This window comes from Hemicordylus capensis, chromosome 10 (genome assembly GCF_027244095.1).
Source record: "Hemicordylus capensis ecotype Gifberg chromosome 10, rHemCap1.1.pri, whole genome shotgun sequence".
Taxonomy (NCBI): domain Eukaryota; kingdom Metazoa; phylum Chordata; class Lepidosauria; order Squamata; family Cordylidae; genus Hemicordylus; species Hemicordylus capensis.
The window spans coordinates 14,313,283-14,331,112 of NC_069666.1; the positions used below are offsets into that span (position 1 = coordinate 14,313,283).

Genomic DNA, 17,830 nt, shown 5'->3' on the forward strand with positions numbered 1-17,830 from the left:
GGTGTGCTATCTCTGGCCTACATAATAGAGATGCTTCCCATCAACAAGGCTAGTCTGGCTGTGGAGGAAACACTTCCATCCTTATCAATTGTGTAAGAATAATGTGGGAATACATTTAGAGGAAAGTAAATATGGACAGGGGGGAAATGACACAAATACTGTTGATGCAACCAGACATCTACAAATCCACTTGCCAGCTCATCAGCGGCAAATGCCCTCAGTCCTAGCACTGATGTGTGCAACAGAGAATCACAGAGCTAGTCAGTTTTTCAGAAAACCCTACATGTTAAAAACAAAACAGTATCTATAGGTCCACATCCAAGCTCTTCTTTAACACTTATTCAGTAAGTGTTATACAAGGTAATAACTGATATTTGTTTAGAGGGGCTAGATTTATAGTATTCACATTCCTTTCTGGTATTTCTCAAATGCTAATCTTCGGACTCCAAATATTTCAGGAGGTCTAAAGAATCAGAGGATAAAGACTTCTTGATAAGCCTAATCTTGTTCTTTCAACCACTGTAAATAAAGTTAAAAACTGTAGGTTTTTCTGAAAAGCTGACTAGCTCTCTTTGGACAAAGCCAAACTCTGTTTTAATTAAAGATTTTAATAAACGTTTAAATAAAGTTAAAATGGTTAGGAGAAAAAAAGGGGGCACAGACACTTTGACAGCTTAGGATATTTTAATACATCCAAATGAAACAGAAAAGCATATTCTGAAAGCACTGGGGATGCTTTGTGCTTTCTATACAGACAGCCTAAACAACAAAGATAAGCCACTTCCTTAAAGTGCAGTTTGTATTTATTACATAAGACCTACATGTATTTGCGCATTTTAAACATTGTCATTACAGAAAGAAAAGCAGATTTTATTAAGCGTTTTCCCCTTGGTTTTTTAAAGTCATTTCCAAACACAGTTTGCCATAAACGCTTTAAAATCCCAACTCCCCACCCCCAAAAGATGGCTAAAACTGGTTCGCTTTAAGAATACAAGTGTCTTTACATATATACTTTTATAACAGTATATACATATACATGTACACACACACAAGATTTAGGGCCACATCCATCAGCTTTGAAATTCACAAAAATGTGCATGACAGGCTCATCTGCCTCCATGATAATGATTTTCATTATAACCTCTTACGCTTTGTGTTAAATATGTACAGCTGTTTCTTTGATCTTGCATCAAAGTGGCCTCGGGGATATATTGTTACTACTGTGCTATGTTTTCATAGCAGAAACATGAAGGCAATTACTAGTTTTGGAAGGCTCACTTCCCCCCTTATTGATGTATAAGACAAGAATCATTGACCTGCGGGAGGCAGAAATTCAAATCATTTTAGTGCAATTATCGTCAGTACCTATACATGACTTGTAACAAGCACACCATATAAAATCAATCCAAAAGTTTTGCTTTTGAATCAGAAAATATTCAGTTCTTTAAGAACTGCGTTTATTCCAGCTCTTCATACGTCTTCTACTGCTGATAGGAAGAAGTTGCATAGGGATTTTCCTCCTCCTCCTCCCTGTTGAGGCAAAAGGAAACCATGTTATGAAAATGTGCAAGCATGCCTATAATTTACATCATAGTAGCTGAAGCTACTTTTATGGGTCCACTTGAACATAAATCATTAGAGGACTGCTGAACTGTCACTCTCTTTACATACAATGCTTCTCAAATGTTGAGAAGCAACACCACACGTACCCCAAAAGCTGCATCCTAAGGTACAGCATTCCATCTCTCTGTCCAAGTAGTACTACTTCACAGCAATGTGTGCGTGTGTGTGCGCATGGACGCACATATGTATGAATGAGTTCTTTAAGGTAATCTGGACCTTTAGGGCAGGGATTCTTAACGTTGGGTCCCCAGATGTTAGTGGACTTCAACTCCCATAATCCCAAGCCCCAGGGGCCTTTGGTTGGGGATTATGGGAGTTACATCTGGGGACCCAACGGGATTTCAAAAGGCCTAGCAGGGAGATTGTTGGAGGTGACCTAGTTAATATCATAAATGCATCACTGAGGGAGGGTAGGGTGCCTCCTTGTCTAAAGGAGGCAGTGGTTAGACCACTCCTTAAGAAGCCTTCCCTGGACCCCTTAGCGATGGATAGTTACAGGCCAATTTCCAATCTCCCTTGGTTGGGCAAGGTGATTGAGAGGATGGTGGCTGACCAGCTCCAAGCAGTTTTGGAGGAAACTGATTATCTAGACCCATTTCAAACTGGCTTTTGAGCTGGCTATGGGGTTGAGACAGCCTTGGTTGGCCTTATGGATGACCTTTACCGGGGAACTGACAGAGGAAGTGGGACCCTGCTGGTTCTTCTGGATCTCTCGGTGGCGTTCAGTACCATCGACCATGGCATCCTTCTGGATCGCCTGGAGGAGTTGGGGATAGGAGGCACTGCTTTGCAGTGGTTCTGTTCCTATCTCACGGGTAGATTCCAGATGGTGGAGCTTGGTGACAGTTGCTCCTCAGAACGGGAGCTGTTATATGGAGTCCCTCAGGCCTCCATTCTGTCACCAATGCTTTTCAGTTTCTACATGAAACCACTGGATGAGGTCATCAGGAGATTTGGTGCTGGGTGTTATCAGTATGCTGATGACACCCAAATCTACCCCTTTTCATCTTCAGGAATCTGAGGGTTGAGTTAGATCTTCCTGTGCTGGATGGGGTTACACTCCCCCAGGAGGAGCAGGTGCGCAGCTTGGGAGTACTCCTAGACCCAGGCCTCACCCTGGTATCTCAGGTGGAGGCCATGGCCAGGAGTGCTTTCTATTAGCTCCGGCTGATTCGGCAGCTGCGCCCATTCCTTGAAGAGGATGACCTCAAAACAGTGGTGCATCAGCTGGTAACCTCCAGGCTTGACTACTGACTACTCTACGTGGGACAACCTTTGTTCAAAAACTTCAGTTTATTCAAAATGCAGCAGCCAGATTGGTCTCTGGGGCAACCCAAAGAGACCATATTATGCCTGTCTTGAAACAGTTACACCAGCAGCCAATATGTTTCCGGGCAAAATACAAAGTGCTGGTTATTACCTTTAAAGCCCTGAAAGACTTAGGTCCGAGTTATCTTAGAGAGCGCCTTCTTCTGCATGATCCCCACCACACGTTAAGGTCATCTGAGGAGGTCCGTCTCCAGTTACCACCAGTTCTTCTGGTGATGACTCAGAGGCGGGCCCTCTCTGTAGCTGCTCCTGGGCTATGGAATGCACTCCAGGCAGAAATCTGCAATTTGAGTTCATTACTGTCTTTCAGGAGAGCCCTTAAAACCTATCTGTTTGGCTTAGCCTTCCAGAGTTTTTTTAACTACTGTAAACTGTTCTAAATAGTTTGAAATTGTTGCCCTGGTTTTCGGGCATAATTAATGAAGAAATCTTGAAAGAAAATAGAAATTTATTCCTATATCTTACGATGGCGGCTAGAATGGTTCTTGCTCAGAAATGGAGATCTGCGGAAATTCCAGCAAAAGAAGAATGGCTGATGAAGGCATATGAATATGCAGAAACGGCAAAACTTAATGTATTAGTAAGAGACAGTCATATTGAAAATTTCATAGAAAATTGGAAACCCTTTCTGTGGTATATGAAAAACAATGTGAATTTGGATTTATTAACAGGGGTTGAAATGTAAAAATAACAGTTGGGGAATTTGTTATAGTAATGAAACTAATAGATTACTATGGTGATGAAAACAAGGATTAGGATATAATAACCAGATATGTAAATACGAAGAAAATATTTACATGAGAGCAAATATGGATGTTGCAGTATAACTGTGTTGAAAGATGAACGGGAAGTCACATTGTAATGTAGAAAACTAATAAAAATAAAGTGGCAAAAAAAAATTGTTGCCCTGGTTTTCCAGGGTTTTTAGCTGTTGAATGTTTAATTGGTTTTATTCTGTTTTTATAGTTTTTATGTTAATTGTTAATTGGTTTTAATTGTTTTTATCCTGTTGTAAACTGCCCTGAGCCATTTTGGGTGGTATATAAATTAAATAAATAAAACATATAAATAATAAATATATAGAATTCTCTAAGACGTACCCATGGCTAATCCCATGCGTGGCAACTCTCACGAGAGTTTGTGAGCGAGGGGAGGGGGAGTGGAGAGGAAAGCGGCAGAGGGGAACATAAGGCCAATGGCCAAGCCAGCAAATGGGTGGGTGGGCGGGGAGAGAAAGCAGCAGCGGCAGCCAGTGGGGGCGGGGGAGAGAAAGAGAAAGTGGGGGAGAAAGCATCAACAGCGGCCGAAGAAGGAAGGGGGAGAAAGCAGCCGCTGGCAAAAGCAGCTGGCTAGGCAGCCAGTCAGAGAGAAAAAAACATTGGAGGCAAAGAGGGAAGAGGAGGTCTGAGAACGAGGGGCCAAGAACAAGGGAGAACTAGAAGCGAGGATGCTCTGCACCCGGGCCAGCTAGTACAAATTATAATCCTTCATCTTTCATTACCAAATGTCCTTGGGAAAATCTTCATGAAAAAGCCACTTAATAATTTATTGCACCATTATTGTGCAATAAGTAATTATTGCAATTATTATAATGACAGTGTACAGCAGGATGTCCATCACAGCAAAGAAAAGTATTCAGAATTACTTCTTCCAAGGAGGACGACAGCAAACAGAAGGGCTAAAAATACATCAGGCTCCTAGGTATAAGCATAACTTCTAAGCGACAGCCTTACACAATGCTGACTAGTTCAAACTGTCTAGGTGTTTACTGGGCTTGACGAGTCCAAGGGTTAACTCGCTACGGCACCTGGAAATCTAAGTGCAGTGCCTGAGCCAGGTGATGAAGTGAAACGAGCATGATGCACAAGTGAGCGGAGCCGAGCAGGTTGCGCCCTCCTCCTCCTCCTGGTTGCATCAGTCCATTGCTTGCTTGAGTCAAACATGACCAGGAGAAGAAGTGAACAAGGTAGGAACACATTGTTTACACACACAAACACATACACAAACACACACTTGCGTCTATCTGGCTCAGGCAAGCAATGAACTGATCCAACCAGGAGGAGGAGGAGGCAGAAACCTGCTCTGCTTTGCTTGCCCGCTCTTCCCGTCCATCATCCATTGCCTGCCTGATACAACCAGGAGCCCACCCAACCACGAAGCAGAGGTCATTATTGGGTGCAGTCAGTCTGCCTCTCTCAAGTCCGGTGCCTGCCCCCCACAGAGCAGACAGTAGTACTTGGGCTGGCTCCAAATACTCCAAAGAAAATGTGTCAAGGCCGATGTACATTATGTTTATAGCCACCCAGCTAAACAAGCACCTTGGATTTTGATAACCTAGAGTTCAACACACAAAAAGACAGATTCTATCTTCCAAAAATATTACAAGCCCTCTATCTGGCCTGAGATTCAGCATGATGATTAAAGAAAAGACAGCTTGGAATGCAGCAGTTTAGCAGATATTTTAGTCCCTCCGTTTTAAATGATCATACAAGTTTGTTAGCCACCCTGATCTCTCAGGATATTTTAAAATAAGGAAATACCTTTATTTTAAAAGATCCCTCAGGATATTTTAAAATAAGGAAATACTGTAGGGTTTTTTTTACCCGCTGTCTTCAGGTTTTAGTTTCCTAGCTGCTTGTTTTGACAGCTTGATCTGCAAATCCAGTCTGTGTAGAAAATCTTTGGCAGATAATTCTTCAGGTGGAGGAAGCTGATTGTCTGGTTCTTGGAGACTTGGTGAAGAGCAGTCTTCCTGAACTGTCACTGGTCCTTCTTCACAAGAAGAGGGGCTGTCAGTTTCATTCTCAGGAGACTCCAGTGAGTTAAGTCCATTAAAGAGCAAAGGTTTCTCAGATATGACAGGGATGTTCAAAGTTTTTCTCAGAAATATACAGTCATTTGTGAACAACTTATTTGCCCTTTTTATCTGTTCCATCTGAAAGAGAGAAGAAATTATGCTTACTGATTAAATTATGGAGAGAAGAAATTATGACTTACTGATCCCCTCCTCCACTTGCTCAAAACAAGTGTTTTTGACAGCAAGGAAGAAAAAGAGTTGTATGAGGAACAGAAAGAGGACCTTACACTCTTGTCTACATTCCTACTTAGCATGCCAGTTAATTCATCAAGTAATTAAAATCCTGGAACAATGGCACTCAACTGAAGAACTGTGGCTCTAACGGCACTATACATCAATCATACAAAATCCCCATGATGTGCAAGGAAAATGTTATAATTAGCTGTCATGGAACCATTCTGACAGTCAACATAAATCCCTGGTGGTGGTTCCAACATGTTCTGTCATCACTGCAGCTGCAAGAACAGGTGTCTGCTATAGAAATGTTAATACTTAAGATAGAAAAAAGAGGTTGGAGACTATTTCTAACTGATCAGATTTTTAAAAACTGGAATGAATGTGTTCTCTTTTGAATTTCCATGGGAGCTCAGTGTCTGGTTTTTTTAAAGCCTATTATATATAGGCTTTAAAAAAAACAGACACTGAGGTCCCAGCATACACAAAGAAACCCAACATTTTCCACAAGGCATTAGTTTTCACAACAGATTGGCAAGATGTTGTCTCAGTAGCAGACAGAGGAGTTTAATAAATAATGCATCTGAAAGCTATTGTGTAACTCAAACTATCTTGTTCTTTCTTGCTTCCGTAGAACATGGCTTAAAATATGGGGTTTTAAGGACTGATTCATGTGATGGCTTCCATGTGCAAATGAGACGTTACAAAGTGGCACCACGGATGAAATTCTCATATCCCCTCAAGTGTAATATTTTTCAGTTGACACATTCAGTTGCCAGTCATCAATAGTGGAAGAAAATGGATATTTTGCCTAAATGACAATTTTAAAATAGAATTTAAATCAGAGTTTTTTAATTATATTAAAATATTTAAGTTTGATTTTAGCCAGGCGAATACAGATCTGCATACAGACATGCTCACCTCCACATCTTTATCAAACATGTGAGTTAAAGGCCATTTTTCTATGTAAACAGAAACTTCATAGGAAAATACAGAAGGACCACAATATCCACGGATTCACATATCTGCGGTCAGGTAAGAGACACCCGACTTTGGCATACGCGGGGGGCAGGGGAGGGAAAAACACACGTCGACCTCACGTATCCATGAGACGAGGTGGTCGGAAGTGACCGCAGAGGCCATTTCCGGCGGCCACTTTTTTCCGGAGCCTCAAAATGGCTCCTTTTTTAAAAAGAAAAAATGGCGATTTGGGTCAATTTGTAGGTATTCCGAGGCACAGCGTGACTCAGGGGGAGCGGCTAGGTGCGGTAGGCAGCTTGTGTTTCCCGTGAAGACTGATGTTTTCCCTCAACCGGGAACCTAACCCCCAATTCCCCATTGCCACAGTGCCTTGATATTCACGGTATCTGTATCCATCAGCATGCACATGGCATCCGTGCAGGCGCCATTTGTGGCGGTCGTCATGGTGTTGCTGACCATGCGAATGGCGCCTGCACATGCACGGATGCCATGTGCATGCTGATGCCACGCGAGGCTTCTAGGGACACGCACCACCCCAGCAGGAAGCTGCATAAGGGTGATGGAGAGCAGGGAAGGACCTGCACTCCTTTTTCTTAAAGTGCCCAGTCCCCCTGTCCAAAACATGCTCGAACTGTGGTTCGTGCCCATCCCTAAATGCCACCGCTCCTCCAAGCCCTTTCACTGCTGTTTTACTTCAACTATTGTTGTTATCGGGGGGTTTTTGAGGTCTTAAACTGGTATGTAAGTTTATAAATATAAACATTGTTTAAACAAGTACCCACACCACTCAGATACCATGTTAGCCCACAGTTTAACAGTTGACCAACAGTTTGATAGCGTTGCTGAATACCACTCTCTCTGCTGAACTTCTTCCTATCATCAAACGTTTCACTGTTTCTTGGGCTCTGTGTGCTTACAGGGTTGTTATCATCATCATCATCATCATCACCACCACCACCACCACAAATATTGACATACCACTTTTCAACAAAAGAGTTCTCAAAGTGGTTTACATAGAAAAAAGGTTCCCTGTTCCAAAACGGCACACAATCATATAAAGATAGACCTCCTGCAAACACCACTGGAGCGATGCTATGCTTGGACAGGGACAGTTGTTCTCCCCCTGCTTAAATAGAAGAGTCCTCTCTGCTTAGCTAGCAGGTTTTGCTTTTCACATTTCTGATGAGCTGCAGTGTTGATAAACCTTCTATAACGCTATTGCATCTGAACACAGCTTGAGGGGGCTCATGCTGTCACCTGAAACTAAAAATTGTATAGCCAGTATTGACAGATGTTTCAAGAGCTGCAGCCTGTGATTACTTGGGGGTTGTGGTTCGGTTTATCTGATTTGTGGACAAAACTGAGAAAACTTATTCTCTAATCAAGATGGTTCAGTCAATGTTTCAGGAAGACAATTCATCAGCATAATTTGCAACCTGAGATTATGTGCACGTAAGAGCCAACTCACATGTACTTCTTAAAACTGGGTGCTTTGGGTTCCCAAGTTTAAAATGGCAAAACCCATGCATGCACACTCATGGTGCGCGCACACTTAATCAGCCACGTTGCCATTTAAATGCACCCACAGTGTTCATAATTAACAGCAAAGTCCATATGCAGCACCATCAAACACTGGTACAAAAAACACCCAATTTTTAAACAAAGTACGATTTATTTCAACATTTTATTTTCCATCTTTCCTGCCCAAAAGATAGTATTGAAGAAGAATTAGATCCATGAAAATCAAAAATGGAAGGAGACAAAACAGTCGAACACAATGACAAATAGCATTAAACGATCCCACCACTGAAAAATCCAGCAGCAGCCAAACAAAATCAGCCACAAAAGCACAGCAGAATAGCCACATTTTAACAGCCTGCCCAGAATAATAAAGAATAGGGGCTTTACAGGCCTCTGGGGGTGAGGGGGTTCCACAAAGTTGGAATCACCACTCAAAAGGCCTTGCTCCTGGTAGATGTCGGAGGCACCTGATTTAAAAAGGCACTGAGCAAGACTTCAGATTTATTTTGAGTATTTACATACTACTTTTCAACAACAGAAATTTACAGAATGGTTTACGTAGCAAAAGGAATAAGAAAATGGTTCCCTAGCCCAAAGGGGCTCACAATGAAAAGAGAGAGAGAGACACCACACACATAAAAAAACACCAGCAAACAGGCACTGGGAAAGACAGCCATGTACACTGTTCTGGGCTTCTCGGAGGAAGAAAGGGGTATAAGAGAACTTGCGTTTGGGGCAGTATAAAAAATGTGTTAATTAATTAATCAAACATAAAAACAGCAAAGAGCATGGCTGACATCCAGACCAACACTGTGTGGTGTGCCAGCCTTCCCCACTGTGTGAGTGGCGATTTTCAATAATCTCTTCTGCAGTCACCTGTGCCTCCCAAAACTATGACCTGAGGGTTGGAGGACCCACAGAGACATAGTTCTGAGAAGCACAAGTGACTGCAGAAGGGAAGATAGTTGACCATCACACTCTGTCCCCTCGCCCAGTGGAATACACTGGCACCTTGGTGGCCTGGATGTCAATCTATACTAAGATGAATAGGGACTGTTGCTTGCACCCTGCTAAATATAAGCCCCCACTTCTTGTTTGCACACTAAAATCAGGGTTATTTTCAGCTTTGTGGTTAAGTGCCACCCAGAAATGACTTCCGGTGTCATTTCCAGTAGCCATTTTGTGACTTTTGCACACACACACACAAAATCAGAGGCTTTGGGGTTGGGGGAGCATTTCTAGAGAGCAAGGTAATGTGCTTTAATACTCTTATTCCCCCCACCTTATTTTTAAATGAGATTTGAGCACAATCTAACCCACAAATCCCTGTAGGCTCGAGGTTTCTTTATTCGCAGTTTCTCTGTTTGCAGCAATAGGCCAAACCGGAACTCTCACACACAAAAAAGAGGGCCACCTGTATAGCAACCCACACTGCTGTTGCTGGCAAATGGTCTGGTCAAACCAAGCTTCAAGCATTAATGGCTCGTGAGTCATGCTTGAAGTATTTAAGCTAATCATGAACAGCAAAAGCCCCTCTGACAGCAACATCTTTAGTGCAAGAGGAAACCTAGGACCTCTTGCTTTCTGACAAAAAATATTCTGTAGTTCAGCTTCATTTCATCTTCCTTGAGCTAACATGGTGCTAGTGTGACTTTTGAAAACTAGCTTTGAGAGATGGAACCTTAACTCCACCGCACGGAGCAAATCTTCCCAGTTCTGAAGCTACCAAAACTTATAATGTACCTACACAGGATACGCATGGACCTGCTCAAGGCCCTGCCACTAACAGAGATCCAGGTGACGGGGACTAGACAGAGGGCCTTTTCAGTTGTAGCCCCTTGGCTTTGGAATGCTCTCCCCAAAGAGTTTCGCCATGCTCCCTCCCTCGGTGTTTTGTTTTTAATTAAAAACACATTTTTTAAAGGGTTTTAAATGTTTCATTTGCTGTTTATATCTAGAAGGTTTTTAATTCTTCATTTTTAGCTTTTAATTTGACGCTTTTAAAACTTGTAGAGTTAAAAGATCAGGCTAAAACCATGTTCAACTTGTTTAAACTTTATTAATCTTTTCCTTTACATTGTATCTATCTCATTAACTCTGCAAGCCACCCTGAGCAGTAGTGTACTGGAGGGGCGGGGTATAAATATTTTAAAACAACAAGTAAAACTTTGGAGGAGTGGGAGTGGGGTTGTTTTTTGAGAGGTGGATTTATTGTTGCAGAATTCAACTTGCCTTTGAGCCAGTAGAGACAGAAAGAATAACAGTAAAATATTTATCACCAAGTTCATTCTTGCTCTAGAAACTGATAAACAACAGGAATAAAAGAATTTCTCTGATGTTCGTGAATGCTTGTGTACAGACTGCTATGGTGATAGGAGCAAGTCAAGTCAAGTTTTATTTACGGTCCTAGACCAAACAATCAAAAGGAGCAATTTATTGGGGAAAGGGACTGACAAATCCTAAGCAGCTAGAAGACAATCTGAAACGTGCTTATCTTAGAAAAGAGTACAGCACGTTTCACCCATCACTACAATCACTGCATTTAAAGCAACCAGCATGGTGTAGTGGTTAGAGTGCTGGACTAAGACCGGGGAGACCCGAGTTCAAATCCCCATTCAGCCATGAGACTAGCTGGGTGACTCTGGGCCAGCCACTTCTCTCTCAGCCTAACCTACTTCACAGGGTGGTTGTGAGGAGAAACTCGAGTATGTAGTACACCGCTCTGGGCTCCTTGGAGGAAGAGCGGGATATAAAATGTAAAAATAATAAAATAATAATAAACCCTGAAACCAATGGGCCAAAGTGATTTGACACAGCCATCACCTGTTCTCTCCTCAGTCACAGCTGCCTCATTTCAAGCCTGTCTCAGGTTTCAATTAACAGCAGGAATGGCACAGCGGGGAAATGCTTGACTAACAAGCAGAAGGTTGCTGGTTCGAATCCCTGCTGGTACTATATCAGGCAGCAGCGATGTAGGAAGATGCTGAAAGGCATCATCTCATACTGCATGGGAGGAGGCAATGGTAAACCCCTCCTCTATTCTACCAAAGACAACCACAGGGCTTTGTGGGCGCCAGGAGCCAAAATCGACTTGACGGCACACTTTACCTTACTTTATGGAATGCCAGCCTCAAACCTACCACACTCTCCAACACTATGATGCACCATCATTGTCCCACTGATGACCACAATTGCTCAAGAGCTGAGGGCTGAATTTCACTCACAGCCGACAACCACCTGCTTGATTTTAAAAAATTATCTAATATTTTCCTAAATGAATAGAGAAACAGAGTACCTGAAGTGGTACTACTAATTGAATTCAGGTATTCGAGGGGTTGGCTATAGAAACTCCATGGCAGGACCCCAAAAAACTTGGCACGCATCAATACGGGCAAGTGAAAATTTCCAAACGTACAACATTACATAAGCAAGAGAAACAAGGGAGCAGGAGTTGCATGAAACAGACCTAAGGTCAATGGGGAAGATGTCTTGTTCAAGGATGAAACACAGTGTGAGCAGGTCCAAGATGCTTTGCTGCCTAAGCAACTGAAGCCATGTGCCCAGGATAGGGACCCTATGATTCAATTCTTAGATTCCCCGGATGGTGCGCGCATTCCTAGAACTGCACCCAAGAACCCTCAGGAACACTGCAAGGGAAGCCAGAGCGCATTTCTTCGACTGTGCATTTCTTCTTTGGCGCCCCTAAAACGTATTGCCTTCCACTTTGGTTGTTTCTGCCATAGGGCAAGCTTAGGAACAATTCAAAGTTAAGGCAGGCATGCAACAAAAGTGGGAAACTGAAATGGAGTTTAGTGGGAGATGAGGGAGAGTAACAGGTGTGGAACAGTGCCTCCGTCTCCACCTCCGCACAGCCTGTCTTTCACCTCCTGCCATGAATGCTATGTCGGGTGCCCAAGCACAGCTTTGCTGCCCAAACAAAAGATTCCAGGTCCGGAAACCTGAGTGCCACAATTTGCCATGCCCGAGGGGCTGGCTGCAGTTATTTTCTGGCAAGGAGAGAATTCACAACCTCCTATCAATCCTTGCAAGTCAATGCCTCTCAGCAGAACCTCCACCCATGAAAGCCCTTGTACCCTGCCTGAACCAGTTCGGCATCTTCACTTGCCCAGGCACATCTTTGAGGCTCAAGTTAGAGGTGCCAGGCTTCAAGGTTTGGAAGCTCCTCCTCCCAGATGTCCAAGAGGCTGGCTATAGCTACTCTATGATGGCGGGGGGAGGGAGCGACACACTTTGCACATGCTCAGGGAGAAGCACATTCTTCTTGCATCAAATATACGAGCAGGCTTAGCTACTCTCTACTGAGGATGAGAAGGCACTCTGCACAGGCTCCAAGAGAAGCACGCTCTTGTCTTGCTTGCATCAGTTCCCTGATGAGATGGTTATAGCTACTCCAGGGCTTGACAAATCCCAGGCACCAGGGAGTAATAGCACCTAGAAATTTAACTGTGTCACCTAGACTAGGATATGCAGAGGCAGAGTTATTAAATAAGATACGTATTTGTTCCAGGCTGCCCCGTTTCTGTTCTAAATCTGTTCTGGACTTGTAAAGGAAATAAAGAGAAGCCCATTCCACTTCCCCCCACCCCCACTCATTCACAATGTCCATCTATAACATCAGTTATTTTATCATGGTCTGGCTCCAAAATTGTTGAGCTGGCTCTTAGTTCCAAAGGAAACTGGTCAAGGCCTGAGCTACTCCATGCTGGGGATGAGGAAGGCATTCTGCACATGCCCAGAGAGAAGCACTTTCTCCTGGCTTCAGATACTCAAGGGGTTACAACTACTAGACACTGGGACTGGAGCACTCGGCTGTGTGCAGAGAGAAGCACACTCCCCTTACATCACATATGCAAGGGGTTGGTTACAGTTACTCCATGCTGAGGACGAGGAAGGCACTCTGCACATACTCATGGATCAGCACTTTCTCCTGGCTTCAGATACCCGAGCGGCTGGTTGCAGCTGCTCCACATTGGGGGGCAAGGCAGAGGAAAGCACTCAGCACAGCCTCAGAGAGAAAAACACTCCCCTGGCTTCAGAGCCAGCATGGTATAGTGGTTAGAGTGCTGGACTAGGACCGGGGAGACCCGAGTTCAAATCTCCATTCAGCCATGATACTTGCTGGGTGACTCTGGGCCAGTCACTTCTCTCTCAGCTTAACCTACTTCACAGGGTTGTTGTGAGGAGAAACTTAAGTATGTAGTACCTCACTCTGGGCTCCTTGGAGGAAGAGCGGGCTATAAAATGTAAAAATAAATAAATATGTGAGTGGCTGGTCTTGTGGGAGTAAGCACGAATGGCCCCCTTTGCTAAGCAGGGTCTTCTACCCTGGTTGCATTTGAATGGGAGACTACACGTGTGAGCACTGGAAGATTTATTTATTAAATTTATATACCGCCTTTCATTAAAAACAATCCCAAGGCGGTTTACAAAAGTTAAAAAAAAACATACAATACATACATTCCCTCAAGAGATGCAAACGAAGGACTGAAATCCCAAATAGGGGATTGCACAGCAGTGCCAGATCATCACTGGTCAAAAAGGTGTCGTAAAAAGGTCCAACCAGAAGTTGAAGTTAAAAGCCCAATCCATAAAAGACCTGATGAGAAGAGTTTTGGGCCACAGGTGTATGAAAAGGGGCTGGCTTTTGGCCTGGTAGTTGATCCATCCAGAAAAAAAGTCAGCACAGAAGGCAGAGGATCAGAACCACCCAGCAGAGAAGCAAGAGAGCTTCAAGAACAGCACCTAAGAGAGATGTCCCTCCCTTGAAGAGATGGGAGAAGTAGGGATGTGCACAGAACTGGGCGGGGGAAATTTGAAGGCGGGGGGTGTTGACCTTAAGATATCCCACCACCACCCACTTAGAAGATGGAGCCACTCTGGGAAGCGCATCTCCACGCTTATTTATTTGTTACATTTATATCCCGCTCTTCCTCCAAGGAGCCCAGAGCGAGGTACTACATACTTAGGTTTCTCCTCACAACAACAGTACATGCTTACGTTTGTCCACACAACAACCCTGTGAGGTCAGGCTGAGAGATGCAGGACCAGGGTTCTCTCTAATTTTGTTTTCATCGGTGTGCAGAATGAGTTTTGTTCTGGGCGGCAGTATGAAGGCAATGTTGTGCATACATGCATTCAGGGTGGAGCCTTCCTGATTCAACCTGAGCGGGATCTAAAATTAGCTGAGCGGACATTAAAAAACTTGTGAGCATGCACATGTGCGCATGCCTTAGGGGGGACACGGTGTGGGACTGGCCCAGAGTCACCTAGTGAGTTTCATGGCTAAATGGGGACTTGAACTCGGGTCTCCCCGATCCTAGCCCACACTCTTAAACCCCTGCATCACACACTGCTTGCATGCAGAAGGTTCCCAGTGCACTCCCTGGCAGCATCTCCAAGGTATAGGGCTTAGAGAGCAAGAGAGGCAGACTCCTGCCTGCAACCTTCGAGCAGCCACTGCCAGTCTGGGCAGACAATACTGAGCAAGATGGACCAAGGGTCTGACTCCGTAGAAGGCAGTAGTTACTGGGGGGGGGGCTGTATGAGAGAGGCACTCTGCACATGCCCAGAGAGAGAGAAAGAGAGAGAGACTCCTGCCTGCAAGCTTGGAGCAGCCGCTGCCAGTCTGGGCAGACAATACTGAGCAAGATGGACCAAGGGTCTGACTCCGTAGAAGGCAGTAGTTACTGGGGGGGGGGGGGGCTGTGTGAGAGAGGCACTCTGCACATGCCCAGAACGAGAGAAAGAGACTCCTGCCTGCAAGCTTGGAGCAGCCGCTGCCAATCTGGGCAGACAATACTGAGCAAGATGGACCAAGGGTCTGACTCCGTAGAAGGCAGTAGTTACTGGGGGGGGGGGCTGTGTGAGAGAGGCACTCTGCACATGCCCAGAACGAGAGAAAGAGACTCCTGCCTGCAAGCTTGGAGCAGCCGCTGCCAATCTGGGCAGACAATACTGAGCAAGATGGACCAAGGGTCTGACTCAGTACATGGCAGCTTCCTATGTACAGTAGTTACTCCATGCAGGGTGTGTATGTGTGAGGGAGGCACTCTGCACATGCCCAGAGGGAGAGAGAGAGACGGAGAGTCACCTACCGTCACGCCGTACTTGAGCGCGATGCCCTGCAGGGTGTCGCTGGGGCCGAGGCGATGCTCCAGGTAGCGCTCGGCCAAGGGCGCCGCCACGCTGGCGGTGCTGCCGTAGGAGCGGGTCTTGGTGCGCGCCAGGCTCAGCGAGAGCTCCGCCTCCGTCTCGCCGCCAACGCCGGCCGCCTCGGGCCCGGGGGGCAGCGGCTCCTCCCGCAACGACAGCCCGGGCAGCGGCAGGAACTCGGCCATGGTGGCTCGGCTCGGCTCGGCTGCCTGCCTGCCCCCTCGCGCTCAGCGCCGCCGGCAGCGGGTCCGGGCAGCAGCAGCAGCCGCCGCCGCGGGCATGTTGGCGCAAGGACTGGAGGCGGACCTCCCCGCTGCCTCGTGCGCGCGCGCGCAAGGGAGAAACCCGCTTCCGACCCCCTCTCTCCGGAGCTCAGCCCTCGCCGCTCGTCGCGACCCCGCGGGCTGCTCTGCGCCTGCGCCAGCGCCAAAAGGCCCGCGCTTGCGCGCTGAGCACGCCCGCTCGGGCGAGGATGCTCTGGGCTTCCCCCCACCCCCCCACCTCCCCTGCGCTTTGCATGGATGCTGCTGCCCTCTGGGGACGCGCGCTCGCTTGCAACGTTTGTAACCCGCCCCGAGGTATAACTATGATACACTCCCTGCTGCTCAGGGCGACTCCAGAGAGGGGGCAAGCCCTCCCTCCCCCAGCAGCTTGCCACCACCCAGCCTAAAGAGAGCCGGGGGGAGGAAACCCCCGGTTGGGTTTGTGTGTTTTTCAAATGTTTCCCGCCCCCATTTGTCTCCATGCTTTTAGATCTCTGCCCCCCACCCCCAATTCTGTTTCAGAAATCTAAGAACATCGGAAGCTGCCTTATACAGACCCTGTCAGGCCTGCTCAACTTAGCCCCCTCCCCAGCTGTTTTTGAACTACAATTCCCATAATCCCCAGCCACAGTGGCCAATAGCCAGAGATTATGGGAATTGTAGGCCAACATCTGCAGGAGGGCCAAAGTTGCGCAACCCTGGGACTACCTAGACTGGCAGCGGCTTCTCCAAGGTTGCAGGCAAGAGTCTCCCTTGGCCTTATCTTGGAGATGCTGCAAGGGAGGGAACTTGGGACCTTCTGCATGCAAGCCTGCAGGTGCTCTTCCCAGAGTGGCTCCATCCCCTAAAGGGAATGTCTTCCAAGGCTCACACATATTGTCTCCCATTCAGATGCAAACCAGGGTGGCTCCTGCTTAGCAAAGAGGACAATTAATGCTCACTCCCACAAGACCAGCTCCCCACCATAGGAACCTAGGAAGTGGTCTTATACCAAGTCAGACAATTTGTCCATCTAGCTCAGTATTGTCTTCACAGACTGTCAGCAGCTTCTCCAAGTTTGCAGGCAGGAGTCTCTCTCAGTCCTATCTTGGAGATGCTGCCAGGGAGGGAACTTGGAATCTTCTGCTCTTCCCAGAGCGACTCCATCTCCTCAGGGGAATATCTTACAGTGATCACACATCAAGTCTCCCATTCATATGCAAACCAGGGTGGACCCAGGGTGGTTCAGACAGTGCCATAAGGGAGCTGTGTCTTTTCAGCTGTCTGAAAAGTGTTGGGAAAGAATGTTCCTGTGACAGTCACACGTACATGCTAAAAGATGTTGAGCGCTTAATTGCCTAGTGGCCTGTGCAACAATTTGTGTTGCTTGTGTAACTGTTGTCGTGATTCCGGGAATGTCTAGACTAGACTGATAGTTTCAATAACCAGCACCATCATCATACGCCTACGTTCCTTATGTCACCAAGTCTCCGCCTAGCTATTTGATTCCAAAATCCTTGCCTCTCCTGCCCCTTCTCTTGCTATTCCAGCACATAAGATTTCTAATCTTTACGGAGATTATAAATCTGTAAACCTGAGCATGAACGGCCAAATCCTAGAAAACTCTGCACTGAAGACGAGAGTTGGTTTTGTGGTAGCAAGCATGACTTGTCCCCTTAGCTAAGCAGGGTCCACCCTGGTTGCATATGAATGGGAGACTACATGTGAGCACTGTAAGATATACCCCTTAGGGGATAGAGCCGCTCTGGGATGAGCAGAAGGTTCCAAGTTCCCTCCCTGGCAGCATCTCCAAGATAGGGCTGAGAGAGATTCCTGCCTGCAACCTTGGAGAAGCCGCTGCCAGTCTGGGTAGACAATACTGAGTGAGATGGACCAATGGTCTGACTCAGTATATGGCAGCTTCCTAAGT

The 17,830-nt window shown here is 45.9% G+C and overlaps 1 protein-coding gene across 1 annotated transcript; it reads right to left on the minus strand.

Moving 5' to 3' along the window:
• Positions 1-665: 665 nt before the first annotated feature.
• Positions 666-16,086, minus strand: LYSMD2 (LysM domain containing 2). The gene is made up of 3 exons (XM_053272507.1): positions 15,601-16,086; positions 5,556-5,887; positions 666-1,530 (listed from the first exon to the last, which is right to left on the minus strand). The coding sequence occupies exons 1-3, from the start codon at positions 15,841-15,843 to the stop codon at positions 1,482-1,484; spliced, it is 624 nt and encodes a 207-aa protein (XP_053128482.1). The 5' UTR covers positions 15,844-16,086; the 3' UTR covers positions 666-1,481.
• Positions 16,087-17,830: the final 1,744 nt, after the last annotated feature.